The 25,436-nt window shown below is 60.3% G+C and overlaps 1 protein-coding gene across 5 annotated transcripts; it reads left to right on the top strand.

Annotated features, from left to right (window-relative positions):
* Nucleotides 1-1,542: 1,542 nt before the first annotated feature.
* D2HGDH (D-2-hydroxyglutarate dehydrogenase) lies at nt 1,543-25,271 on the top strand. Of its 5 annotated transcripts, XR_014053743.1 has the most exons (12): nt 1,543-1,574; nt 2,033-2,100; nt 3,050-3,417; nt 7,330-7,387; nt 8,572-8,711; nt 9,394-9,587; nt 10,851-11,019; nt 12,843-12,986; nt 13,939-14,081; nt 15,778-15,943; nt 23,787-24,763; nt 24,936-25,271. XR_014053743.1 is itself a non-coding variant. In XM_081490639.1 (11 exons), exons 3-11 carry the CDS (start codon nt 3,060-3,062, stop codon nt 24,044-24,046), a joined length of 1,632 nt encoding a protein of 543 aa, XP_081346765.1. In that variant the 5' UTR covers nt 1,543-1,574; nt 2,033-2,100; nt 3,050-3,059; the 3' UTR covers nt 24,047-24,911. The 5 variants fall into 5 exon arrangements, 3 of the variants coding, with proteins under 3 accessions (XP_081346765.1, XP_081346766.1, XP_081346764.1); XR_014053742.1 differs by lacking the exon at nt 2,033-2,100; XM_081490639.1 differs by lacking the exon at nt 24,936-25,271 and having other exon boundaries at nt 23,787-24,911.
* The last annotated feature ends 165 nt before the right edge of the window (nt 25,272-25,436 follow it).

Consider the following 25,436-nt stretch of genomic DNA (forward strand, 5'->3'; position numbering starts at 1 on the left):
CCCACTGACTCACTGTGAGGCAGGCAGGTCTTAGGGAAGAAGGTTTACTGGAGAGGTGGTGAGACCCCCACTGCAGCTGCTGTTCCTGACAAGGCATCCTTACCAGAGCAGAACACACGCTCTTGCCAGGTGGCAGGTGGCTGGTGGCTGATCCAGTCCTGGCTCGTGCTCTCTGCCAATCTGCAGGGACCACCAGAATCTCTGTTCTACTTGGCAGAACCTGCAGCGCACCTTTCCAGACCAACCTTGGGCCACGTACACATGCTGTCTGTTGTACCCTCGGCCAGGGGTCATCATCTTAGCGTCCCACAGAACGTCCCTCCTGTCGGCCGCACCGAGGACTCTGGAGCTGGTGAGCCAGACATGTCCTGGAGCCACCTCTGTAGGACACGGGGGCCAGAGGGTGAGAAGAGAACTCTGCTCTGGGTACCAGTGACTGTGTCAGCCAGCAGAGGGTGGATGGAAACCACTGTGAGTATTGTAACCTTTTAATGGAGGATATCAAAGGGCTGAAGAAGCAAAAAGGGACATTGAGGTAGCAATAGTTGGAGGAAGCAGCTGCCACCCCTATGTTGGGAGGGTTGGGGGGACAGAGGGAAGAAGTTGAGTCTGTGGATTTGACAGCTGGGAGGAGGCATGCTGACTGGGATTCAGAGGAGGAGGAGGGCCAGCTGGCTGCATGGCCACCTTGGGTAGCTCGGTCCCAGGAGCCCCGGGAAGGGGAGCTCCACGGAGCTGGGGCTCAGACGTCTGCGGAGACCTGCTGCTCAGCCTCCACTGGCACCCCTGGGGGAGGGGGAGGGGGCTGGGAGCTGGCACCTGGGTGGCTGGGGCGGGGAACACCTGTCAGGCAGGGAGCCCCCCCCCAGCCTGGTGTCCCGGCTGGCAGAGCCTAACAGGCCCACAGAGCATATACCCCAGAGCTGTGGGCGGCAGTCTGGCACCGGGTGGGCACAAACTGGAGGGGCTGGAGGAGGCAGCAGTCCTGAGAGGCAGACTCTGCGTCCCCTGGGGGTGGTCCCGGCCTTCCTGAAGTGGGATCGCCACCCAGCCCAGATCCTTGGCCCCCTCATTTGAGTTATTGGGGTTCTGTTCAAGAAGATGTTTGGGCAGCAGCTTCGGGGAGCCCTCAGGCTCTGCCTGCAGTGCTTTCCTGACCCGCAGGGATGTCTGCCCTTCTGCCAGGGTCGGGGCCAGGGGACCGGGGCTATGGGCGCCAGATTTCCCCGAAGCGCAGAGGGTGCGCTACGGTCTTCTGGGGACCCCCTTAGGAGGACGGAGTTACGTTCTGGGGTCAGGCGGGATGTACACGTGGGCCAGTTCTCGTGGAAGGGGTGGGAGTGTGTGCAGGGACCGCGCTAGACGGTGCCAACGCGGCTCAAGGCCAGCTGTCCTCGCGGTGGAAGCGGGATGAAGCCGAGCACCAAGGCGAAAGGGGCGGGGCCATGGGTGGGCGGAGCCGGGTGGTCAGGCCCGGGGTGGGTGGGGTCCCCGAGGGCCTCCGGCGCAGGCGCAGTTCTGCCCGCTCCGCCCACTCCCCGCGGCGTGGCGAAGCCTGCGGCGGGGACGCGGACGTGAGTGCGTGCGCGCGGTCGCTCGGGGTGTCGGCGGAGGGGTTGAGGGCCACGGGCCGGGGGCGGCGGAAGCGCGCGGTCGCGGCGAAAGCGCGCGGTCGCGGGGCCCTCCGATCCCACCGCCCGGGCCGATCCGGTCACACGATCGCGCAGGCCGCGCGCCCTGGGCCCTCCGGACGAGCCTGGGTGACTCTGCGTGCCCGGGGCGCCGGCGCTTGGTGGGCACCCCCTGGCTGGGCCGAGCGCTCCTGGCCCCCGGTGGTCCCCTGACGGCCGTGACGCCAGGCGCCCGGCCCCCGGCGGGAGTCCGGCCCCGAGCTCGCCGCTCACCTGCCCTGCGCAGCCCTGAACGGGTCGGGGGGAGGCGGGGTCGGCGTCAGTGCCTCCTTTGAGCCTCAGCCCCTCGGTGCGGCGCCTGCTGCCTCCAGGCACCCAGGGGCTCTGGTCGTGTCCTCAAGGTCACTCGGAGGTGTGACCCCGCGGGAGGGCGCTGCCCCTCGTGCCGCCCAGGTGGTCTGAGCGGCAGGTGAGCTGGAAGCAACCAGAACAGCTGTGCGTCACCCCGCTCCCCTCCCCGGGGGCTGCCTGGCAAGTGGGCACACTGCCGAGCCCCCAGGCGGGCGCCCAGAGGGGCTTCCCTCTGCCCACCCCCCCGCTTTTTGTGAACTTGTAGCATATCCACAAACATACAATTTATTATTTTAACCACTTGTTCCCTGGTGGCTCTGTGGTAAATAATCCACCTGCAAATGCAGGAGACACTGGTTCGCTCCCTGGGTCAGGAAGATTCCACGGAGAAGGAAATGGCAACCCCCTCAAGTATTCTTGCCTGGGCAATCCCAGGAACAGAGGAGCCTGGCTGGCTACAGCCCATGGGGTCACAGAGTTGGACAAGACTTAGCGGTTAAACCACCACACGCATGTATGTGTGCGTGCTCAGTCGTGTCCAACTCTGCGACCCCATGAACTGTAGCCCGCCAGGCTCTTCTGTCAGGCAAGAATACTGGAGCGGGTTGCCATTTCCTTCTGCAGGGGATCTTCCTGACCCAGGGATTGAACCCGCGTCTTTTGCATCTCCTGCATTGGCAGGCAGGCTCTTTACTAGCTGAGCCACCAGGGAAATGGCATCTGTCCCTTATAGCACCTTAACTCCTTGTTCCTTGTGAAGAAAGAGGCGCGGTTGTTGCAGATGTTAAAGCTAACATGGGTGAGGGTGGGGGTGGGGTGGCCTGACTCCTGCCGGGGGCGTGCTGTGTCGGCTGAAGGCCTGTGTCCCTTGTCCCCGCCCAGCCCGCCTCTTCCCGGTGGTCCAAACCTCACTGCCACCTCAGCCGCGGAAGCCACTGTGCGTTTCTGGGCCCTTCTGGGCCCTTCTGGGCCTGGGGCCCTGCTGAGCTGTCTCCCCGCCCTGCAGGTGCTTCCCTTGTATCAGCTCCGTGCTGGTCCAGAGTCAGGTCCTATCACTTACTTTGTAGGGCAGGAGTGATGATGCCCCATCTGGTGCCCAAGTGGCCTGCGTGGCTCTTCTGCTGGCGGGCAGTCTGCGTCCAGGGAGCCTCCGTGCGACAGAGGATGTGGGCAGGGCCGTCCAGGATCCCTGGGCTGGGCGGCCCGCGAGGGGCCTCAGGCCCCAGCTCCCTGGTTCGACGCGGCAGCTCCTCGGCCTCCTCCCGCGCTCCTGAGGTGACGCTGACCCCGGAGCGCTACCCTGTGCAGCGGCTGCCCTTCTCCGTAGTGTCTGAGGACGACCTGGCCGCCCTGGAGCACATCGTCCCTGGCAGGGTCATCACAGACCCGGAGGAGCTCGAGGCTCCCAATGTGGACTGGCTGAGGACGGTCCGAGGTGAGTGAGGGGTGTTCACACTTCATACTTGGCGTGGGCAGGGTTGAGGAACAGCCCGAGACTCCATGCAGCCAGCAGTGAGCACTGGGTGCAGGAGCTCTGGGTGGTGTCACAGACGCTTTTCTTATGCAAGACATCTGCAAATTAAGATAAAACAGCTGACCTCCCCCCCCATCCCCGCCTCACCCGCCAGCTGCTCTGAGGTGGGTGTGTGTGTTAACTGCTACTCACTTCCTTGAAACTGTCAGTTCAGTTCAGTTCAGCTCAGTTGCTCTGTCATGTCCAACTCTTTGTGACCCCATGGACTGCAGCACGCCAGGCCTCCCTGCCCATCACCAATTCCCGGAGCTTACTCAAACTCATGTCCATTGAGTCGGTGATGCCATCCAACCATCTCATCCTCTGTCATCCCCTTCTTTTCCTGCCCTCAATCTTTCCCAGCATCAGGGTCATTTCCAATGAGTCAGTTCTTCGCATCAGGTGGACAAAGTATTGGAGTTTCAGCTTCAGCGTCAGTCCTTCCAATGAATATTCAGGACTGATCTCCTTTAGTATGGACTGGTTGGATCTCCTTGCAGTCCAAGGGAGTCTCAAGAGTCTTCTCCAACACCACAGTTGAAAAGCATCAATTCTTTGACACTCAGCTTCCTTTATGGTCCAACTCTCATATCCGTACATGTGTACTGGAAAAACCATAGCTTTCAGTAGACGGACCTTTGTTGGCAAAGTAATGTTTGCTTTTTGATATGCTGTCTAGGTTGGTCATAGCTTTTCTTCCAAGGAGCAAATGTCATTTAATTTCATGGCTGCAGCCCAGCGCCTGGGCTAATATATAACAAGGAACCGCAAGCCGGGCTCCAAGGACTGGAGTGTCTCCTCTCTGTTCTCAGGTGTGGGCAGGGCTCCCTCTAGTGGAGGGCCTTCCTGCCTCTTCCAACTCTGGGGCTCCAGGTGACCTTGGCTTGTGACAACATCATCCAGTCCCTGTCCCTCTTCACATGGCCTCTCTCTGTGTTTCCCTCTCTGTTCTCTTATGAGGACACCTGTTGTTGGATTGGGGGGTCCCACCCTCATCAGGATGATTTCTAGTCAAGATCCTTAACTTAATTACATCTGTAAAGACCCTTTCTCCAAGGAAGGTCATGTTCGTGGGTTCTGCGGGGTGGGGTGTCAACACGTCTTTTTGGGGGCCTGTTGTCCCCTCTGCAGCTCACTTCGGCAGGATGCGGGCCCTGCAAGATGGCCTGGCTGCCCCAGCCTCCCTCTCCTCCCACCACAGCCCCTGCACTAGCTTGGAGATTCTCCTTCTGGACCCAGCTCGCCTTCTTGATAGCAGGTTTCCTAAGGCCCTGTGTTGTCTTCCCTGGTGGCTCAGATGGTAAAGAATCTGCCTGGAATGCAGGAGACCCAGGTTCGATCCCTGGGTCAGGAAGATCCCCTGTAGAAGGGAATGGCAACCTACTCCAGTGTTCTCTCCTGGAGAGTTCCATGGACAGAGGACGCTGACAGTCCATGGGGTCACAAAGAGGCAGACACAACTAACACTGTCACTTTTGTGTTGTCTCCTGAAGTGATTTCAGAGATAACGTGACCTACTTAGTTACAAAAACCAACACGATGTTCTTGCTGCATATTAAGACGATGTGGAAGACAGTTTACTACACGATGAAATATTTAAGCCTGTAATGCCAGGACACGCTGGGTGTCCAGGTCCTCAGGCTGGGCCTGGAGCCAGCACAGTCCAGACTGAAGGTGAGCCCTGGAGGGTGTGCTGGGCTCTTGGCTCAGACACGTCGGGGGCCATGCTGGTGGCAGGAAAGCTGAGTGAAGCTCCAAACTAGAGTGCAATGTCGCGAGCAGGTGAAATTGGGGCGTAGGCGCAGATAACGGACGGCCCTGAACCGTGGGGAGGCTGGAGGCGGTGAACGCCCTTGGGATGGGCTTCTCTACCAGGGTGCCCAGCCCCGCCCCGCCCAGAGCCCCCTGCCCCGCCCTCAGGTAGCCCGCCCCGCCCTCAGGGGCAGCCCCGCCCCACCCAGAGCCCCCTGCCGAGCGCAGGGCAGCGTGATTAATCAGAGACCAGAGACAGGAGGGACGACTCTGAGGAACGTGGGAGGCCTGCAGTCCTGTGGGCAACGTGGATGCTGGGCACAGCTTGTGTGCGGGCCACTGGGCTCGAGGAGGCGGCTCTGAGTCCTGGAGCAGAAAGTCTCCGCGGCCTGCCCAGCAGGCTCCTGCCGAGGGCGGGGCAGGAGGTCTCAGCTCTGCAAGTTCCGGTGGAAGCAGCCCCGAGGCGTTGTCCGCTGACCCCGACGTGCTGTGTGCTGACCCCGAGATCTCTAGACACGGACTTGACTGGGGGACCAAGAGCCAGGAGCACTGCTGGGTTTGTGCGTGGGATGGGGGTGCCTGGATAAGGCCCTGGGGTTAGGAGGGTGCCTCCCGTTCCTCAAGCCCAGAGGTACCTTGAGTGAGAGGGCTGCAGGGGAAGCAGAGCAGGGACAGGAAGGCTCAGCAGCGGTGGGGGCAGCTGCCCCAGGGAGAGTGGGCAGATGGCTGACTGAGAGGACTGGGGGCATACAGCCTCTGGGAAGGCCGGCGGGGGGAGGGTCCGCTGGAGTGAGGCCCTCAGAGCCCTGGGCGTGCTGCTGGCGGGTGGTGGGCAGGGTAGGGAGGGGCTGGATCAAGGATGGCCTGCCTGCAGCACAGCAGGGTGTTCAGAGAGGGAGGGAGGCTGCAGTGGGGGGTGGGGAGGTAGTGGGGGGTGGGGTGGGGGGTGTTGGTGGCGGTGGTACCCCGACCCTGTGCGGCTGGCACTTCTGCCTGTCCCCTCGCCAGCCTCTCCAGGCTGGATGCTCCTTCCCTCCCGTCCTGGGAGTTTCCCCAGAGTTGCCTCCGATGACTTCTGATCTGGGCTTTGCTCTCTTTGTAGCTTCCCCTTATTAACACATTGGACCATTTTCTTATCCTTTTCCTCATTAAAAAGGTAACTCCATGGGGCAGGAGGATTTTGTTTTTCTCTCTGTGCCTGTGCCTGGGCACACGGTGGGTGCTCAGGTCCTGAGAAACATGAGTGAAGGAAACCGGCAGGAGCCTCATGGGCGACAAGGGCCCCTTGACTCTGCTGTCCTGAAGGACCTGGAGGCCTGACAGCCAACCGCCTGGGCAGACACGGTTCATTTGATGAAAAGCAAATGAGAAATGGCTTTCATAATAAGAAAATAAGCTAGAAACTACAGCCCGATCTCAGAGCAGCGTAAAAGTCAGTGACGCACCAGGAAGACATGCGAGACAGCCTCCTGTCCTCCTGCAGCCTTTTAGCTGCTTAAAGCACTTTCTGCAAAACTGAGAGTGTAGAGAGAAACTTGATTGTCTTAGAGGCAGTGGTCAGGAATGCCGACAGATGAGGCCACGACTGGGCATCAAATAACTTGTGATAACCAAGAACTGAGAGTCCACAGCCTGCACCGCTGTGGACAAATAGCCAAGATTATAAATACGCGAGGTGGGGAAGGCCCCTTCCTGGAGCAGGAGGTCAGCTCATGAGTGCGGGTGAATGGGTGCATTTGGAAGCATCCGCCCTGAGAACAGACTCGGGTGAGGATGGTCAACAGACACTGAAGCTCATGGGCGTCCGCAGGGCGTCCGCTAAAGCTCGCAGGGCGCCGGGTGTTCACGTGGCCTCAGGTGTCCCCACATGACACAGGTTACTTCCCGGGGAAACCCAGTCACTTGCAGTGGAGAGGACTCCGGGCCCCTGCCGCTGAGTTCCCCGGGCTCAGCTCCAGCCCACGGGCTGCCCGGGCGGGCCCTCTTCCTCAGCGACTTGGGCTCTAGGCCTGGAGGCTGGCGGGCGTGCTTACCCGGGAGGCGGGACGCCCCTCCTGGGTGACCGTGGCTTCTGTCCCACAGGCTCCAGCAAGGTGCTGCTGAGGCCCCGGACGACCCAGGAGGTGGCACACATCCTCAGGTAGGCGCCCTGCCCGCCCCACTTCCTCGTCACCAGCGCGGGGCGGAGAGCACGCAGGAGGGGACGGGAGGGCGGGGCCGAGCCGGGAGGGCGGGGCCGAGCCGGGAGGGCGGGGCCGAGCAGGGGGGGCGGGGCCGAGCAGGGGGGGCGGGGCGGCGGGAAGGCGGGCCGAGCGGGGGAGGGCGGGGCCGAGCAGGGAAGGCGGGAAGGCGGGCCGAGCAGGGGAGGGCGGGGCCGAGCAGGGAGGGCGGGGCCGAGCAGGCTGAGCGGAGCCGTGGCCTCCAGGGGGCGCCGGGCAGCCTCGACGCCCAGGGCAGCGGCGGGCACAGGCCTTTCTTGAAAAATGCCTGCTTTGATGTTTTCTATCCCTACACGCTCATGTTTACTATAGAAAAATTGGAAAACATACAAAGCCATAAAAAAAAAAAGATTGCAAAAGCAACCAAAATTTTCCTCTCCAAATATAACCACTGATGACATTTTGGTTTGTCAGCTCAGCGTTTTCCTGCATGTGTGTGGGTTGTTAAGCATCATCACATTGTATCTCCCACGGCACGGTCTTTTCCCTTCCATTTGGCAATGCCCGTGGTCTGATTCCTATTCCACGCCACTGTTGATGCGCGGAAGGTGAGCGCCCGTGAGTGCTCTGTCCCCGCCGCCCCATGGAGGTGTGTGCTGGGCTCTGGGACACCTGGTGCTGGGCAGGGCCCCGCCCTGCTCCATCTGAGCTTCGGCTGGGGATGAGGTGCTGCTGGCGACTCTGAATGCCTCTGAAGGGCAATGGGCAGGGGAGTGTGGGCAGCCCAGAATAAAGGGGAGCAGAGATGCGGGGTGGGGGCCGGGAGGGGCCCCGAGTGCCCGGGGCCGAAGCTGTTGAGGTGAGCAGGGAGGGGGGCCGTGGGCTCTCTGTCTGTGCTCAGAGGAGCAGCCTTGGGCGGCCCGGGCCTCGTCCGTGACCTGGGAAGTCGATGGCCGCCTGCTCCCCCCACGGTTTGCGGGGTCACGTGCCCTTCAGACTCCCGTTGTGTGTGGGGATGGAGGAAGCACCCCCTCGAGGCTGTGGCAGGGGGTGGCCCGGCTCGGTGGCGGGAGAGGCTGGGGTCTCACGGCCCTGACGGTGTGCCCCCGGGGTGCTGGCGTGGGAGTCGGAGAGGGCCCTGACCCTGGTCCTTGGCGTGTCCCAGGTACTGTCATGAGCGAAACCTGGCCGTGAACCCACAGGGGGGCAACACGGGCATGGTGGGGGGCAGCACGCCGGTCTTCGACGAGATCATCGTGTCCACCGCCCTCATGAACCAGGTCCTCAGCTTCCACGACGTGTCGGGTAAGGCCAGCCGCCCCCAGGACTTCCCTCTTGGCTGCGGGGCTGGGCCAGGGGGGCCCAGGTCCAGGCTAGGGGGACGAGCAGCCGCCCCTCTGCCTGAGCCAGGTGCCCGGCCCCTTGGTTCTCTGGGTGACTTACAGCCTGGACTTGAGCTGTGCTGCGGCCCCTCCTGGCCACGCAAACCCTTCCTGAGGTCTGTGGGGCGTGGAAGGGGCTCCATGGTTTTGAAGCTCGAGGCCCTGCAACTGTATCAGTGCCTCTCAGGCAGGACCCCTGGGCCGAGCATGCTCTCTGGCCAGGGCACCTGGACATGGGGAGGCTGGGCAGCACCCCAGCCTCCCCCCACTCAATGCCAGCAGCATCTCCAACCCAGATTGTCTCCAGACTTGTCACATGTCCCCTGGGGCAGAATCCCACCTTCACTTGAGGGCCCCAGCCTTGTAGGAACCCCTCTTCACCGCTCCCTGCATAAGCCTGTGTGTGAGCTTTGTTCCCCCCACGTGGCCTCACTGGCCTTTCCTCTTTTCTCATTAAGGCATCTCCTGGGGGAGGGACAGGACACACCCATTTTTCTCCTCACCCTGGTTCCTGGGTGGACGGATGCCCCTCCCGGGGTTTTTGGCCTGCTGGGCCCCCCGGGCTGAGCCTGAGGGCCCCCGTGGGGGCTCTGCTTGCTCGATAGGGGTCCTGGTCTGCCAGGCGGGGTGTGTTTTGGAGGCACTGAGCCAGTACGTGGAGGAGCGGGGCTTCGTCATGCCACTGGACCTCGGGGCGAAGGGCAGCTGCCACATCGGGGGGAACGTGGCCACCAACGCGGGTGGCCTGCGGTTTCTGCGATATGGCTCCCTGCGGGGGACGGTCCTGGGCCTGGAAGTGGTGAGCTGGGGACACTGTTGCCACCGGGCGCTGGCCCTGCTTCCGGGGACCTGGCCGGACCTGCTCCGGTTCCTAGGTTGGTCCCAGGGGGCTGGCCTTTCCCAGTGGTCAGCATGCAAGGTCTCTGGTGAGATCCGCTGGCTCAAAGGTCAGGTGCACCCTTGCTCCCACGCACGGACAGCAGGGGTGGTGCAGGCCCAGCCCTGGTGCCACCCTCTCGGGCCACAGGTGGACAGGGAGGCCACCTCGGGGTGCGGCCTGGTCTCCACTGGGCCCCACCAGGGCCGTGGGGGTTACTCGCAGCACCTCGCTTTCTGGCTTCCCATGAGGCGATGATGCACCTCCTGCCTCCATGAAGGGCTGCTGTGGGAGCTGTTGCCCTGAGCAGGTTCCCGGACCGGTGGCGTTCCGCCTGACGGCTTTCCAGTGGCTCGTGCCTGAGGAGCCCGGTCAGGCCACCGTCACTGCTCCTGGGGGTTTTCTAAAGCCCTATATTTACCCAAGGAGGGAGTCGCTTCCGTCTGATAAATCACAAGGTTCCTGTAGCTTTGTTCTCTGGCTGCAGGTGGTTTTTTTTGTAAGTCACTTGCTCATTTTTGTAAGCTGTTTCACTAAGCTTCTGACTAAATTCACCAAACGAGAGTGAGATGGGATTAGAGAGCATGACCGAGGTGCCTGTGAATGAGGAGTGCAGGGGTGGGGGTGCTGGTGCACTGCCATTCCCTGCCTTCCTGCACCCCGGGCGCTCCCTGCTCCACCCAGGTGCTCCGTGCTCCACCTGAGGTGCTCCCTGCTCCATCCAGGTGCTCCCCACTCCACCCAGGGTGCTCCCCGCTCCACCCAGGTGCTCCGTGCTCCACCTTAGGTGCTCCCCGCTCCATCTAGATGCTCCCCACTCCACCCAGGTGCTCCGTGCTCCACTGAGGTGCTCCCTGTTCCGTCCCGGGTGCTCCCCACTCCACCCAGGATGCTCCCTGCTCCATCTAGGTGCTCCCCTGCTCTGTCCTGGGTCTCCCCACTCTGTCCTCGGTGCTCCCCACTCCATGCTGGGTGCTCTCTGCTCCACTCGAGGTGCTGCCTGCTCTGCCCTGGTGCTCCCCCAACTCCGCCCCGAGTGCTCCCCTGCTGCGCCCCTGGTGCTCCCCGCCTCTGCCGTTGGTGCTCCCCCACTCCCCTCCTCTACCCCGGAGCTCTCTCTCAGGGTGCACAGGGTGGGTTGGCCTCCCCAGGATGGCGTGGGGCCAATGCTGACGCCATCTCTAGGTGCTGGCCGACGGCACCGTCCTGAACTGCCTCACGTCTCTGAGGAAGGACAACACGGGCTACGACCTGAAGCAGCTCTTCATCGGGTCGGAGGGCACCCTGGGGGTCATCACAGCCGTGTCTGTCTTGTGTCCGCCCAAGCCCAGCGCTGTGAATGTGGCCTTCCTCGGTAGGCACCCTCCGTCAGCCTCCTGGGGGGTTCTTGGGCGGCACTGCTTGTGCAAGGGGGCTGCCTGCAGCCACGCGGGCCGCCCTTCCCATCTCTCCCACTTCTTCTCCCCACGGGGCCGGGACCTGGCCTTGGTGCGCACGGTGGGGTCTGGGCAGGGCGCGCTTTATTCTATAAAAAGACTGGGGCTTTGCGTGTCTCATCTGCCCGGTGTTTGTTATTTAAGCAGCTTAGCTATAGGGTAAAGACCAAAAGGAAGCAAAACTAAAAGAAGATAAAACAGGAGAGCTGGGTTTGATCCCTGGGTTGGGACCATCCCCTGGAGAAGGAAATGGCAACCCACTCCAGTATTCTTGCCTGGAGGATCCCATGGACAGAGAAGCCTGGCGGGCTACAGTCCCTGGGGTCACACAGAGTCGGACACGACTGGGCGACTTTCACTCCCTTTCACTCACTCACTCATGCTGTAAGGTTTGCAGGGAAGTGGCGTTTGGCGCCAGGTCCAGGGCCGCGTCTGTTCATCCCGGGACCGTTAGTCCACCTGGTAGGGCCAGCGGCTCTCCACCCCCGCTCCTGGACCACCGTCTCTGCGAGCGCACTGTGTCCCCCTCCAGCCACGCAGCTTCTCTGCGGCCCTGCTGCGGGGCCCGCGCGTGTGCTCTCTGAGCCCCTCCTCCCCAGCCTCCGTCCACCCGCGCCAGGTTCCGGGCCCCGCGGTCTTGTCCCGATTCCATCTGTCCGTCCCTTCCGTCACGCTGATCATCACTGTAACTCCACGTTCGCCCTTCCCTTGCTCCTGCGTCGGGCTCTCCCTGGCCCTGCGCTGGGAACACATCCTCGTTGTTTCTGTTGTGACGCCCGCGGCTGTGGGGTCCCTGTCGAGTCCATGTCGAGTCTGTCCGTCTGGTGTCTCCCGTCCTGTGGGGAGCGGCGCTCCTCACGGCTCCGTGGTTAGCGGTGGCGGGTCGGCCGTCCCCTGTGGCCGCCCTGAGGGGCTGTTTCTCTTTCTTTGGCCGAGGTAAAGGTTTCCTCTGTTCGTTTGGTCTTTTATGGGTCCCTGTGTGTCTCATGTGAGAGTGCATTTCTTTTTCTTTCTGGAACTTCCTAAACCCCCCACTTCCAGAAGCTTCCCTCCGCTCCGTCCTCAGCGGCCATCCCAGCCCCCTCTCCTCCCAGGACAGTGATCAGATGCACGAGAGGACCTTCCGGGCTGTCAGTCTCCCCGTGTCTTAACCGTGCGGGTTTCCCTCCAGTCCCACTCTCTGTTGTGTTCCGGAAGCTTTCCTCCGAGCTGTCTCCAGTTCGCTCACGCTCCCTTCGCCGGGGTTCACAGGCCACCAGGCCGGCGTCACGTCCAGCCCTGCATCCAGCCAGGCCGTCCCCAGCTGCTCTTTAGCCCCAAAGAGTGGGTCCCAGCCCCTGACCCTCCTCCCTGACCTCCCCGGGACCCCTCAGTGCCCCCCCATCCCTGCCCAGAAGGGCTGAGTGCACCCTCGTCCCCACCGGGCTCTTCTGGGCCCACTCTGCCTGCCCACACCCCTCTCTGCCTCAAGCGCCTGGCGGTCGGCCCCAGGTGCTGGGGCAGCGCGGAGAGCTGGGGGCTGGGAAGTGTGCCCTGAATGGCTGTGGGGCCTGGGGTGTCATCAGACACACAGCCGAGTTGCTTCCCCAGGGGCCTGTTTCTGGCCGCGTGTTTGTGGCTTTCCAAGCGGCCGTTGGCAGGATGGGTTGGTTTTGCTGCTTGAAGGGTGGCTTGGGTGGCCTGTGGTGAGGCCCCGTGTCCATGTGCCAGTCCGTCTGTCCTCTTGCCGTGCCCATTGCAGGCTGTCCGGGCTTTGCTGAGGTTCTGCAGACCTTCTGCACCTGCAGAGTGATGCTGGGCGAGATCCTGTCTGCGTTTGAGTTTATGGATGCTGAGTGCATGAAGCTGGTCAGGCTCCACCTTGGTCTCTCCTGCCCCGTGCAAGGTACCGTCCCCGCCTGCGGGCAGTGCCCACCACACCTTTTGCACTGTTTGGTGTGTGGGCTGATGGAAGGTGCTGGGCCTCTGGCCCGTCCGCGGGGTGGGGGCAGCAGGGAGTGCAATGGTTCTGGCGTCCCCGTCGCTGTTGAGGGCAAGGTTCTCCCTGAGATCCCTTTCCCTGCAGTTGGGTCAGATGCTGGCAGTTGTGCCAGAGCCCTGGGGTCTCTGGAACAGCCAGACGCAGTCAGGACCCTTCGCCGGCTCCTCAGCTGGGAGAAGTGTCCCCCCACAATGTGCCGGCCCCCAGAGCTCAGCCAGCTCGTTCTGATAGCCAACGAGCTCGTCACGCCTGGTTCTTGAGTCTGTACTGTGTGCATCTGTGTAAACCCGCACAGCTGCGGGTCCTGGTGTTCTCACTCCTGGAGTTGCCCAGAGGAAGTGCCCTTGTCTCACCCCAGGCCGCCCTCATGGAACCACAGCCCTCAGCACAGGGCACTGATTTCCCCCATCCTGGAGGCTGCAAGTCCAGGACCAGGGCTCCACGGAGGCCTGGGTTCTTGTGAGGGTCCTCACGTGGCATGTGTTCTGTGTGTGAGGGTCTGGAAAAGTGGAGGGTTCCTCGGGGTGGGGGTGGGAAGGTCCCTGGATGGACAGAGGGCCCCCGGGGAGCTATAGACCACGGCAGGCACCACACCTCCGCTCACCCTGCGGTTTGATGAGAGGAGCCCCTCCTCTCCACTGTGCCATCCCGGCCCCAGCAGTCCGCTTTTGCCGTGTCTCCGGGGTACACTGTCTCTCTTAACAGTGAAAGACCTGTTTTTGAGCTGCAGTGGCCAGTGGCTGCTCTGGGGGTGGCCCCGGAGCGTTGGGAGGCGCTGGAGCCCCCTGGCCCCGGTGCTCCTGCCCCGGCCTTCCCCTGACTGCCGCCCCCTATCACCCTGCCTCTGCCCTTCCAGAAAGCCCCTTCTATGTCCTCGTCGAGACCGCGGGCTCCGGGCCGGGGCACGACGCCGAGAAGCTGGGCTGCTTCCTGGAGCAGGTGCTGGATTCGGGGCTGGTGACCGACGGGACCCTGGGCAGCGACGAGAGGAGGATCAAGGTGGGCGATGCCCACCCCACGTGCTGAAGCGGGAGGGGCTGCGGCCGGGCGCGGGGACCCGCCTGCTGGTCGCCTTTCTGGGACGCTCTTGTGTCAGGGCCTGTGGATGGGGGGGCGGCTGGGCAGGGCGTGGGGGGCTCCCCGGGAGGGGCTTCACCAGAGGGTGAGGGTGGGTCTGAGCCGGGGGGAGGCCGCTGTCACCGTGCGGGTGTGGGAGCTGGGGACAGCCGCGGTCACCATGCAGGGGCTGGGGTCTCGGGGCCACGGCCACCCCTCCTGTTCCCACCTGGCCCTCCGGTCTGGGTTCCCGGGAGGCCCTCACCTCCTGAGCCATGATTTCAGTCCTGCTCCCCGTCCTGGCGACCCACCACCCTCCTGTCACGGCTCCCTCTATGCCTTCCCGTGAGGCGGGGCTTGCTGGGCTGAGTCCTGGGCTGAGTCCCCCGCTCCCCAGCGGGGCCCAGTGCTGGGGCTCGCTTCCCGCGTATCCCTTGTTCCCCTTAAACGCGCTCTGTCAGTCGTCTGGGAATCAGGAACCGCTGGAGCCGCGCCCTGCCCGCTCCGGGCACACGACCCGGGCACATGGTCCACGTCTCCTGACGGAGGGCCCAGCTCCAGCAGCCCCAGCTCCATCTGGATGCACGGAGCTCCAGGCTGCTGTGCGGGGCGGGCGGGTGGCCAGAGCAGGTCTCCTGGGCCGTCTGCCGGGGCAGGGCGGGGCGGGGGGGGTCCCACCCCCGGGGTCATGCCGCCTGCCTCGGTGGTGCCCTGTTCTCAAGCGTTGGCGTCCGGGGGCCTGGCGGTGAGGCGGGGCGGGGGCAGGGGTGTTGAGCCTGGATGGGTGGGGGCAGCGTCAGCTGTGCAAGAGCACAGAGGCGTTGCAGACAGAAGGTTCTAGAGAGGGTGGGTTAGGAGCGGTGGGCGGGGTGGCTGGACTCGGGGCCAGCAGACCTGTGGCCGTGCTGGGACGTGAGGGGATTGAGGAGGCTGCGCGGGGTGGGCAGGGCTGCCGGGCTCAGGCCAGCCGGGCAGGGATGTGGCCAGGACCCGGGCGCGGGAGGAGCGTCAGGCCAGGATGATGGTCAGGGCACCGAGGCGTGGGAAGGGCGCGACCCACGGTGTTGAGTGACTGGGGAAACGCAGACGCCCGTTGGGCATCCCGTGCTGGTGAGAGATTGTTCCTTACTCAGGGACGTTAGCGCCCTGTGGGCTTGTTGAAACAGAAACAGAAGAAGCCACGTTTCCCGCCTGGGAAGCTGCCTCCTCTCGAGGTCTCCTGCGGCGTGGAGGAGGCACGTGGGGGATGGGGGGGTGCGAGGCGGGGCAGGCCTGGGGACGCCCTCCCGGGCCGTCTGTGATGGCACAGGATGTCGTGGGGCGCTGGGAAGGGCGCTCAGCCGTGGTGAGGACCCCGCCCCGGTCCCCGCCCACGTCCCCGAGCCCCAGGCCGGGGGCGCCCCTCTGTCCGCCTCGCCCCTCCTCCCGCCCGGCCGGTCCTGGGGTCACAGGGTCAGCACTGATTGTCCCCGAGGGGCCCGCCTGGCCGCGCCCGGGGCCCCCGTCCGGGGTGAGTTCTCGGACGGAAGCCGCGCCCGTCACGACGTGGAATGTTTCTGTCACCGGGGGTTCCCTCCCGACCCCAGGGTCACCCCGCAGCTCTGCCCGCTCAGGGTAACGGTGCCTGTCCCCCCTCCAGATGCTGTGGGCACTCAGGGAGAGGATCACCGAGGCCCTGAGCCGCGATGGCTACGTGTACAAGTACGACCTCTCGCTGCCCCTGGACAGGCTCTACGACCTCGTGGGCGACCTGCGTGCCCGCCTCGGCCCGAGCGCCAAGCACGTGGTGGGCTACGGCCACCTGGGTGAGTGCAGCCTGCGGGGCGGGGAGCGTGCCTGGGGCATGACTGTGGTTTCCCAGGAAGGCCTGCCTGGGAAGCACAGGCTCGGGGCTTGGCTGGGGCCGGGGCCGGCCTGATCACGGGGGTCTCGTGTTGGAGGATGAGCTCTGACCCCACTTTCCCTCCAGATGAAAGGGTCTTAAAACCAGTTCTGGTCATTACTGGTTGCAGAAGAGTCACACATACAAGTTATTGATTCATAGGAAAGAGTGATTTCATCCCCCTCGATTCTCAGCAGCCTTTGGGCCCCGTCTGTTCACGGGTGTGAGGGCCTCTGCCTGGGGCCTCCGCTGTCCTTTGCGTAAGCTGGGCTCAGTTCTGTCTCCCGGGACTGTGTGTGGGGGCCCTGAATGCGTCATGTGGAGGAATTCCACTCTGGAAATTGAGCGTGATTGCTGAATTTGCCGAATGCTCTTTCTGCATCTTCCCGGGTGCCAGGGTCCGGTTTCCCAGTTGACCTCCTGCAGGGCTCATCTCTCTGGACCTGGGGGCGAGTGGGTCTGTGTCTCCGGGTCAGCCCAGCGTGGCCAGGATCCTTTCTGTGTCTCGTCTGATCCCGTTTGCTAACCCCCGTGGAGGACCTCCGCTGTCCTGCCCTGGCAGGTTCCCTTTATCTGTCCAGGCTGGAGGTTGGTCTCAGAGTCATAAAGCGACATGGGGCTCATCTTGGGAAGAGTCTGGCAGGTTGGAATCACCTCCTCCGTGAATGCTGAATACAACTTGCAGGTGAAGGTACTTGGGCCTGAAGTTTGTTCTGGGTTATTTTTTTGGAGGGGGATCGACTACAGAGCAGTTTCTCTAATGGCTACAGGACTCTCCCAGCTTTCCTTTTCTTCAGAATTGACTTTGTTCACTTTTTTTCTGGCCTTTTGTTCATCTCTTCTAAGATTCTGAGTGTTCTGGCATCGCATTGTTCTTATTATTCCTTTGTGCCATGTCCAGCACTTGCGGACAGGGACTGTTTAACTCCTGATTTGGATTGTTTCTTATCTCTGTACAACCTGAAGGTTGTGAGTTCAGTTTTCTTTGGGACCTTACCGAAAGCTCTAGGCGAGGAGCGGGCTCTTGGACGGTGCAGAGGGACTGCTCCCAGAGGCCGGGGAGGAGCCAGGATACATCAGAGCTTCCCGCTGGGGACAGAAAAACCCATGTGGTCAAACAACAAAGTGTTACTGCTCCTCACAAAAGCCAGGCATCCCAAGGTAGTGACCTTACTGCTTTCCGTGCGTGGGGAGGTGCGGGAGTCTGGGCCCGTGGAAACCATTCGTTCCGCGCGGCTCTCCCTTGTCTCGGGCCAGGGTGCTTCCTGGTCTCCGCACAGGGCTGTGGGCGCAGGGGCTGACGGAACAGAGGGGACGGCCCCGTCCACACCTCCTTCTCCCCTGTTCGGGTGTTTATCGAGTTTGCAGCCCCTTCAGAGAGTCAGCGCTGGGCCTTGCTGCCTTTCTGTGTAGGTTTTCCGTTTCGTGCTTTTCTGCTATTTCTTCTCCATTTTCAGGCGTCACCACTGCTTTTCTGACTTTATAATTAAACACGTAGCTCATTGATTTTCAGCTTTTCTGCTCTTCAGTATATTTAAATTTCCCTCCATGTAAGCACACAGGTGCTGTTTGCTGGTTTTAAAAAGTACCTGTTTCTTGTCTCCTCAGACTTGGCACCATCCAGGAGCGCCTGCAGGAGTCACTGGGGCCAGGCCTGGCTCCAGGTCCTGTGTCCTATGACCGAGGCGCTGGCTCTGCACGCCCAGTACTTCAGCCCACTGGCTGGGCGTCCGCTCCCCTGGGTGCTCGATGCCACCCTTCTGCAGGGGAGTGGGTCAGGGACGCCCGGGTGCCCCCCTGGCCCGTCTGTGCCGCTGGCCGGGTGCTCCCCTCGTCTGAGGGCGCTCTCGTCATGTTTCGGTTCTGAATGCTTTCTGACTGCCATCGTCATTGCTTCTTCGACCCTCGAGGTGGGCAGAACTGTGTATTTTAACTTCCAAACATGCGGGAGTTTTCCATCCACTTTGAAGGCCATGGGCTTGTTGTTGACCACATGGTGGGCAGACGACTGGGTGGAACACGACGCTGGTGGAAGTGTGGTCCCTGCCTGCGGCGTGGCCAGTCTCCCCAGCCGTTTGCCGGGTGCTGAGAGCAGACCCTCCCGACCCAGCCTGCCCTCTGTGCCGCCGGTTGCTGGAACCTGCTCGGCTGTCAGCTGCCGAGCGAGCCCCCCGCCCTTGCCTCGGCTGCTGCTGAAGGTGGAGATCTGGGCTCAGCTGAATGCTGAGAGCTCAGCCTCTGTGCCCTGGTGCCAGATGGAATCCCAGAGGCAGAGCTTGGGGCGAAGTAATACAAAGTAGACTCATAGCTTTGCCAGGCAGGGGGTACACAGTGGGCTCCTGCCCCCAAACTGTGTCCCAAGCCGGGAGGATCTGGTGAGGAGTTTATGGGGACGTCTCAGGGTGGAGTTGATGATAGGGAGCAGGGTGTGTTCAGGGCCTGCATTTCTTTATCCTGGCCTCGGGTGTCTCCTGAGCTTCTCCAGATTAGCAAACTGGGATCCTCTCTGGAATGAACAACCTGACATCTTGCACTTATGTGGGCACTTAGTTCTGTAAAGCTCAAAGATACTGTCATATGCGTCCCTTGAGGTTCAGCTGAAACCGCATACCTCAGATTGGGACTTGAACCCACGTGGTGGGGGCAGGGACTCAAACCCGGCCAAAATCCGTGGTCTTTTCTTTCTTGTTTTTTAATTTTTTTTCACATGCGCTATGTGACTTTTGGGTTTCCCCAGTGGCTCAGCGGTAAAGAATCCACCTACAGTGCAGGAGCGGCGGGAGCCACAGGTTCAATCCCTGGGTCAGGAAGATCCCCTGGAGGATGGCTTGGCAACCCACTCCAGTGTTCTCTCCTGGAGAGTCCCAGGGACAGAGGAGCTAAATATAGTCCATGGAGTCCCAAAGAGTTGGACACGACTGAGCAACTAAGCATGCAACATGCGTGTGACGTTTAAAAGCTATTGATTTACGTTTGGCCGCACTAGGTTTTCACTGCCGTGTGGGCTTTCTCCGGGCGTGGGGAGTGGGCTTCTCGCTGCAGTGGCTTCTCTGGTTGCAGAGCACAGCTCTGAGGGTGCCTCCGGAGCGCGCAGGCTCAGGAACCGCGGTGCTTGGTTGCCCTGCAGCATGCGCAATCTTCTTGGACCAGGGATCAAACCCACGTCCCCTGCGTTGGCAGGCAGGTTCTTAACCACTGGAGCACCTGGGAAGTCCACCCATGGTCATGTAACTAAGATTGCACACCTGGTCTCAGGACTTAATGGCGCTCAGGTTCTTGATATCTCATTGCAGAAAGGATTCAGTGGGAGACAAAACGGTTGGTAAGAAGCGGATTTATTTGGAGAGAGACACACTGCACAGTGTGGGCCATCTCGGAAGCTGAGAGTCCCCCATATATGGGGTGGCCAGTGCTTATTAGGCGAGTAATTTCATAAGCTAATGAGTGGGAGGATTATCTCAGCTCTTCTGGGGGAGAGGTGGAGGTTTCCAGGAACTGGATCACGGCCGACTTCTTGGTCTCTGTGGGCTGCCTTGGACCTGCTGGGCTGGTGGATGAGTGCTTGGCGTGCTGACCTGTTACGATGACACATACTGAGGCCCAAGGTCTAGTGGAGGTTGACTCATCGCCATCTTGGGCCCATCTGCCTCTAACTGTTCCAGGCCGTGTCCTTCTTTTAAAAGTTGCGCCCTGCCCCTTTCCCTCTGTTTCACGGCCAGGACCTGCCCAAGGCCGCTCTGTTGTTCTTGGCTGCTCCTCCCTGTCTCTGCACCCCTCCCCTCCCTGATTAGCAACTGTTCCAATCTGCCCTTTGGAGATCAGGGAAGGTCGTGGAGGCTGAACAGAGAGACCCCGCAAGGTCCTGCTCAGTTCCAGGCAGTTCAACTTATAGGGCATCTTAGCAAAGAACAGCACCTCTTTGGAGACAGCATGGATGAAGGAAGAGGACGGGCGTTCAGGGGCAAATTGTGGGAAGGTTTATAAACACACAGGAAACTGGTGGACGTGAGCCTCATGTAGCCCAAGCCCAGAGCTGTCCCGGGTGGTGGCCCTGCCCTTGCCGGGGCCTGGGGACACCTTCACACACTCATGTCCTGCTTCCAGGTGGACGGAGGGCAGGGGCTCCTCTGTCTCTCTTTCTTCTCAGTTGCCTTCAGCTCAAAATAATCCTTATGCCAAAGTGGCCTGTTTTGAGGCCTCATAGTTTGCTGCCCTTCATTTACAGAAACTGTAGTCACTCAGTGACCTGGATTGGTCTGACTTTGGGCCTTCTATTTGTGCCTCATTTCTTCTATTTTTTTACTCTGATTTATTACCTTCTTTGCCAACAAAGGTCTGTCTAGTCAAAGCTATGGTTTTTCCAGTAGTCATGTATGGATGTGAGAGTTGGACTGTAAAGAAAGCTGAGCGCTGAAGAATTGATGCTTTTGAGTTGTGGTGTTGGAGAAGACTCTTGAGAGTCCCTTGGTCTGCAAGGAGATCCAATCATTCAATCCTAAAGGAAATCAACTCTGGATATTCATTGCAAAGACTGATGCTGAAGCTGAAACTCCAATACTTTGGCCATCTGATGCGAAGAACTGACTCATTTGAAAAGACCCTGATGCTGGGAAAGATTGAAGGCGCGAGAAGAAGGGGACGACAGAGGATGAGATGGTTGGATGGTATCACCGACGCTATGGACATGAGTTTGAACAAGCTTCAGGAGTTGGTGATGGACAGGGAAGCCTGGCATGCTGCAGCCCCTGGGGTCACAAAGAGTCGGACGCAACTGAATGACTGAACTGAACTGAACTGAGTTACCTTCTTTTGGTTGGTGTCTTTTCTCATAGAGTTTGTTTCCATTTACTAACAAGAAATTATACCTACCTGCTCTTTCAGCAGTAGCCCTAGAATTGTATCTTTATCAGGGTGGTGGTGTTGTTCAGTTGCTTAGCTGTGTTCTACTCTTTGTGATCCCCTGGACTGCAGCCCGCCAGACTCCTCTGTCCTCCACTATCTTCTGGAGTTTGCTCAAATTCATGTCCTTTGAGTCGGTGATGCCATCCAACCATCTCATCCTCTGCTGCCCCCTTCTCCTTTTGCCTTCAATCCTTCCCAGCATCAGAGTCTTTTCCAATGAGTCAGCTCTTCTCATTAGGTGGCCAAAGTATTGGAGTTTCAACTATAGCATCAGTCCTTCCATTGAATAGTCAGGACTGATTTCCTTTAGGATGAACTGGTTGGATCTCCTTCCAGTTCAAGGGACTCTCAAGAGTCTTCTCCAACACCACAATTTGAAAGCATCAGTTCTTCATCACTCAGCCTTCTTTATGGTCCAGCTCTCCCATCTGTACATGACTAGTGGAAAAACCATACCTTTGACTGTAGGGACTTTGTCAGCAAAATGATCTCTGATCTCTAATACACTGTCTATATTTGTCATAACTTGTCTTCCAAGGAGCAAGCATCTTTTAATTTTATGGCTGCAGTCACCATCTGCAGTGATTTTGGAGCCCAAGAAAATAAAATCTGTCACAGTTTCTACTTTTTCCCCTTCTGTTAGTCATGAAGTGATGGGACCAGACGCCATGATCTTACTGAGTTTCAAGCCAGCTTTTTCACTCCCCTCTTTGACCTTCGTCAAGAGGCTCTTTAGTTCCTCTTCACTTTCTGCCATCAGAATGGTATCATCTGCGTATCTGAGGTTGTTGATATTTCTTCCAGCGAAGTTATCAGGGTAGTCCTACATTAAAAGAGTTGGAGATTAATCAGTATCATGACCCTCTTCCCAAACAGTGTGGTGGCTTGTGTGTCAGCTTAGCTGGGCTGTGTGCCCAGATGCTTGGTCAGACGTCAATCTGGATACTGCTGTAAAGATAGTTTTAAGATGAAATTAGCATTTGAATCCACAGACCTTGAGTAAAAGCAGGTTACCCTCCCCATGTGGGAGGGTCTCGCCTGATCAGTTGAAGGCCCGGGCCACAGGACACAGACGTCCCCCGAGGAAGAGGACTCTTGCCGTGGCCTTTGGACCGGAGCTGCAGCGTCAGCTCATCTCTGGGTGTCTACCTGCTGGTTGGCCCTGCGGGTGCTGGGCTAACCACGTCCCCACAGTCATCTGGGCCAGTTCCTTAAAGTCAGCTCTCTGTCCCCCATCCCCCGGACACCCCCTGCGTCCCTGAGAGCCTGACCGGTCCTCGGAGCAGGGCCCTTGGGGCCTGTCCCTCGGGTGTTCTCATGCGCTCCTGGCCGTGTGCCGTGTCAGAGTGTGTTCCAGTTCCGTGATGTCCCCTAGCCCTAGCGGCAGTACTGTTACTGCCCTGTGAGCTCGGGTTTGACCGGACTCACCCACACTGCTGGGCCGTCTTTGACCTGGTGTCACAGCCCTGCCTTTAGAGTTTCCTCTAGTCTGGGAAGGCAGGCGACAGCACGTCGTGGGTTTTATTAGCCTGAAAATGTATACATTTTGCTCTTCAGTGGTTTCTCCCCAGTGAACTTTGAAACTCTCGTCTGACAGTCCTGTTCTCTGCCAAGTGAAGGCATCACTGCCTGCTGTGCGGGTAGCTGTCAGCCGGTGTTGCTCCACTGAAAGAAATCCGTTTTGTCCTTTTTGTTCCTTTAAGATCTCACCCTTGTCCTCAGGGTTCCTTGGGCTCACTCAGCTTGTTTAGGTGCGTCAGTGTCTGTCACCTGGAGTCCGTGGGCTTTGCGTTCAGACAGTGCTCCCCGTTGTCCCTGCGGATCCTGCCTCCCCCCCGGCCCCCCGGAGCATCCCCCTAGGGCTCGCGATGCCTCCCGCCAGCCGTGGTCCCGGTGCCCTGCGTGCTTGTCTGTTTTCTATTCCGCTACATCTCTCTCTGCTCGTTGACATTTCAGTGACCATCTTTTTCGTTTCTAGAAGATCGACCTGGATATTTAAAAGCTTTCTCTGGTCCGTGTTTTATATTTTTTCTGTCTTATTTCTTTAAACACATGAAGCATTTGTTTTCTGTTCTTGGAAATCACTGGTTGCGGGTCCTTGTGGGTCTTGGCCATCATGGTTTCTTTTCTGTGTGTTTGTAATTTTTGTCTTAGGCTCTGTGTGGTGTGTGTGTGTCTTAGGTTTTCATCTGTGGGAATTGTTGGAGGCTGAGTTGGAGGTAATTTGCGTGTACAAGGGGTAGGGGCGGGCGTGGGCCCCGGGGCCGTGTGGGGAGCTGCTGGTGTGGATGTGATGTGAGTATTAAAGGAGCCCAGCTTCTCTCTCCGCAGTGCTTCCTTTGTTTTCAGAGCCTTCACCCTGGGTGTGTTGTGGGAACCACGTTTGGTGGGAGACGGGTCCCTAGTTTGCTCCCTACATTTGACAGGCGTGCATGGAGGAGGGGACATAAGAAGCCCCAGGTCACAGGGCCAGAGGTCCAAAGTCATTGGGTCCGAGGCTGCAGGTTACCCAGTCAGAGGCCTCCTGGGCGCTGGAGGACCCGGGTCTGCAGCGGCACCGGTGGTCCCGCCGGGCTCGCGCGGGTCGGGCAGACGTTTGTCCGTCTCAGGCGGGGGCCTTCGGGCAGGGGGAGCTGCACGGGTGGGGTGGGGGGCTGGGGAGAACTCAGAGAAAGACGTGTGTGCGGCCAGGGGCGCTGCGGCCCCTGGAGGAGGGGGTGACCACCCCCAGGTCAGCGGTCAGTGGTGTGAAGGGCGGTGGGGCAGGGCTGGGGGCTCTTGGAAGTGGGGGGCCGGGGGAAGGAAGGGGCCTCCCTCAAGGGGCAGAGGAGGCCCTGCTGACCTGCGCGTCCCTGTGCCTCCAGGCGACGGCAACCTGCACCTCAACGTGACCGCCGAGACCTTCAGCGCGTCGCTGCTGGGCGCCCTGGAGCCCTACGTGTACGAGTGGACGGCGGGGCAGCGGGGCAGTGTCAGTGCGGAGCACGGCCTGGGCTTCAAGAAGAAGGACGTCCTTGGCTACAGCAAGCCCCCCGAGGCGCTGCAGCTCATGAGGCAGCTCAAGGTCCTCCTGGACCCCAAGGGCATCCTGAACCCTTATAAGACGCTGCCCACCCACGCCTGATGGCCCCTGCAGCCAGACTTGGGGGCCTCCATCCCATCTTGGCTTTGCCCGTGGGGCGGGCCCGCAGAGCCTCCAACCCGCAGAGCCAGCAGCAGGCTGGACGACTGGCCGCTTGGTCCATGGGCCTGGAGCTGGCCCCGTGAAGCCCAGGACACATGGCTTTCTGGGCAGGAGTCTTCTGGTTCCCTGCTGTTGTGTTGGGTGGGCCAGGTGCAGAGAGCCGTTTGTCCACTATGCCTGCCTGCTTGGCAGACACTCCATGCCTCCGCAGGTCCTGGACAGGCCGGGTGGGCATGCAGTTCTGCTCACTCAGGTCTACCAGGTCACCCCTGCTTGCCTGTGGCCCGTGGGATCCCGCCTTGTGGGGTACATCCCTGAGAGGGGGCATGGACGGTCCTCCCACTGGCCCCCCACTAGGTGCAAGCCTCTGAAGGGCCCCGGGCAGAGGAGATGAACTCCATGTGGGTAACAGGGCACTGAGGCGGGTCCATTCACGCTCTGCCCAGCAGAGCCGAGACCTCGGGCGCTTTCTGGACGACAGATGGTCCCCTTTGAGCCAGAGGGACAGGCGTGCCCTGCCCTGGGTTGTGTCATGTCCCTGTTTTCTAGACGGCCCGGCTGTTCAGAAGCCAGGCATCTGTTTCTCGCACTTGCTGTGACACGTCCATGGAGATGTCTTTCCGGTTCTGCTCTGACCACAAACGTCAGTAATGCCAGGTGAGGAGCCCCACCAGCCACAGGCATCCTGTCATCCCGAATGGGTGCTCCCCTGGGGCAGCTGCCGGGGCTTGGAGACGATCTGAGAGGCTGGACTCGCCTTCTTTCTGGTGCCGTGAGCTTCCAATAAAAGGGTAATTAGCCAGGATCCTCTCCTCCCTTTTGTTCCTAGGGAAGTGACCTCACAAGCTGGGTGAAGGGCCTGTGTACTGCGTTCTTGAGCACTAGAACTTCAGTGCCCTGGGGCCTGACCACCTGTGTGTGGGGGCATCCCTGCCCCTGCCCCTAGCCCCACTCCATCTCCCCTGGCCCTCACTGTGACTGGGAGGACTGCCTCATCAGGCCCCTGAGGTGTGGCCTCTTGTGGCTTCCTAAAGTTGCCAGAGGTGGTCAGGTCCTGTTTGCAATGTGCAGTGGGGGCCTTTGTGGTGCAGAGACCTGCTGTAAGAAGTGTTAGGACTCAGCAAGTTTATTTTGGAGAATTAAAGTAATGCATGAATTATTAAAAGGCTTAACAATTGGAGGCATTTTCTGCTACAGTAAGGGTGGGGCTTTGAGAAGGTGACTTAGTGACTGGGGGTGGGAGGGAGCAAATGGCAAGGGAAACCCCCGCTTCCTTGCAGGACAAAGCTGGCTCGCCCAAATGTCAAACAGTGAAGCGGCAACCACTGGC

The sequence above is a fragment of the Giraffa tippelskirchi genome, chromosome 5 (genome assembly GCF_054371585.1).
Source record: "Giraffa tippelskirchi isolate mGirTip1 chromosome 5, T2T-mGirTip1v1.2.pri, whole genome shotgun sequence".
In the NCBI taxonomy this organism is placed as follows: domain Eukaryota; kingdom Metazoa; phylum Chordata; class Mammalia; order Artiodactyla; family Giraffidae; genus Giraffa; species Giraffa tippelskirchi.

Bases quoted from the DNA above. Each gene is read 5' to 3' on its own strand.
- D2HGDH (XM_081490640.1), top strand. From the start codon at position 3,060: ATGATGCCCCATCTGGTGCCCAAGTGGCCTGCGTGGCTCTTCTGCTGG. The intron at 7,388-8,571 runs GTAGGCGCCCTG...GGCGTGTCCCAG, and splicing joins GAGGTGGCACACATCCTCAG to GTACTGTCATGAGCGAAACC. The intron at 9,588-10,850 runs GTGAGCTGGGGA...CGCCATCTCTAG, and splicing joins CGGTCCTGGGCCTGGAAGTG to GTGCTGGCCGACGGCACCGT.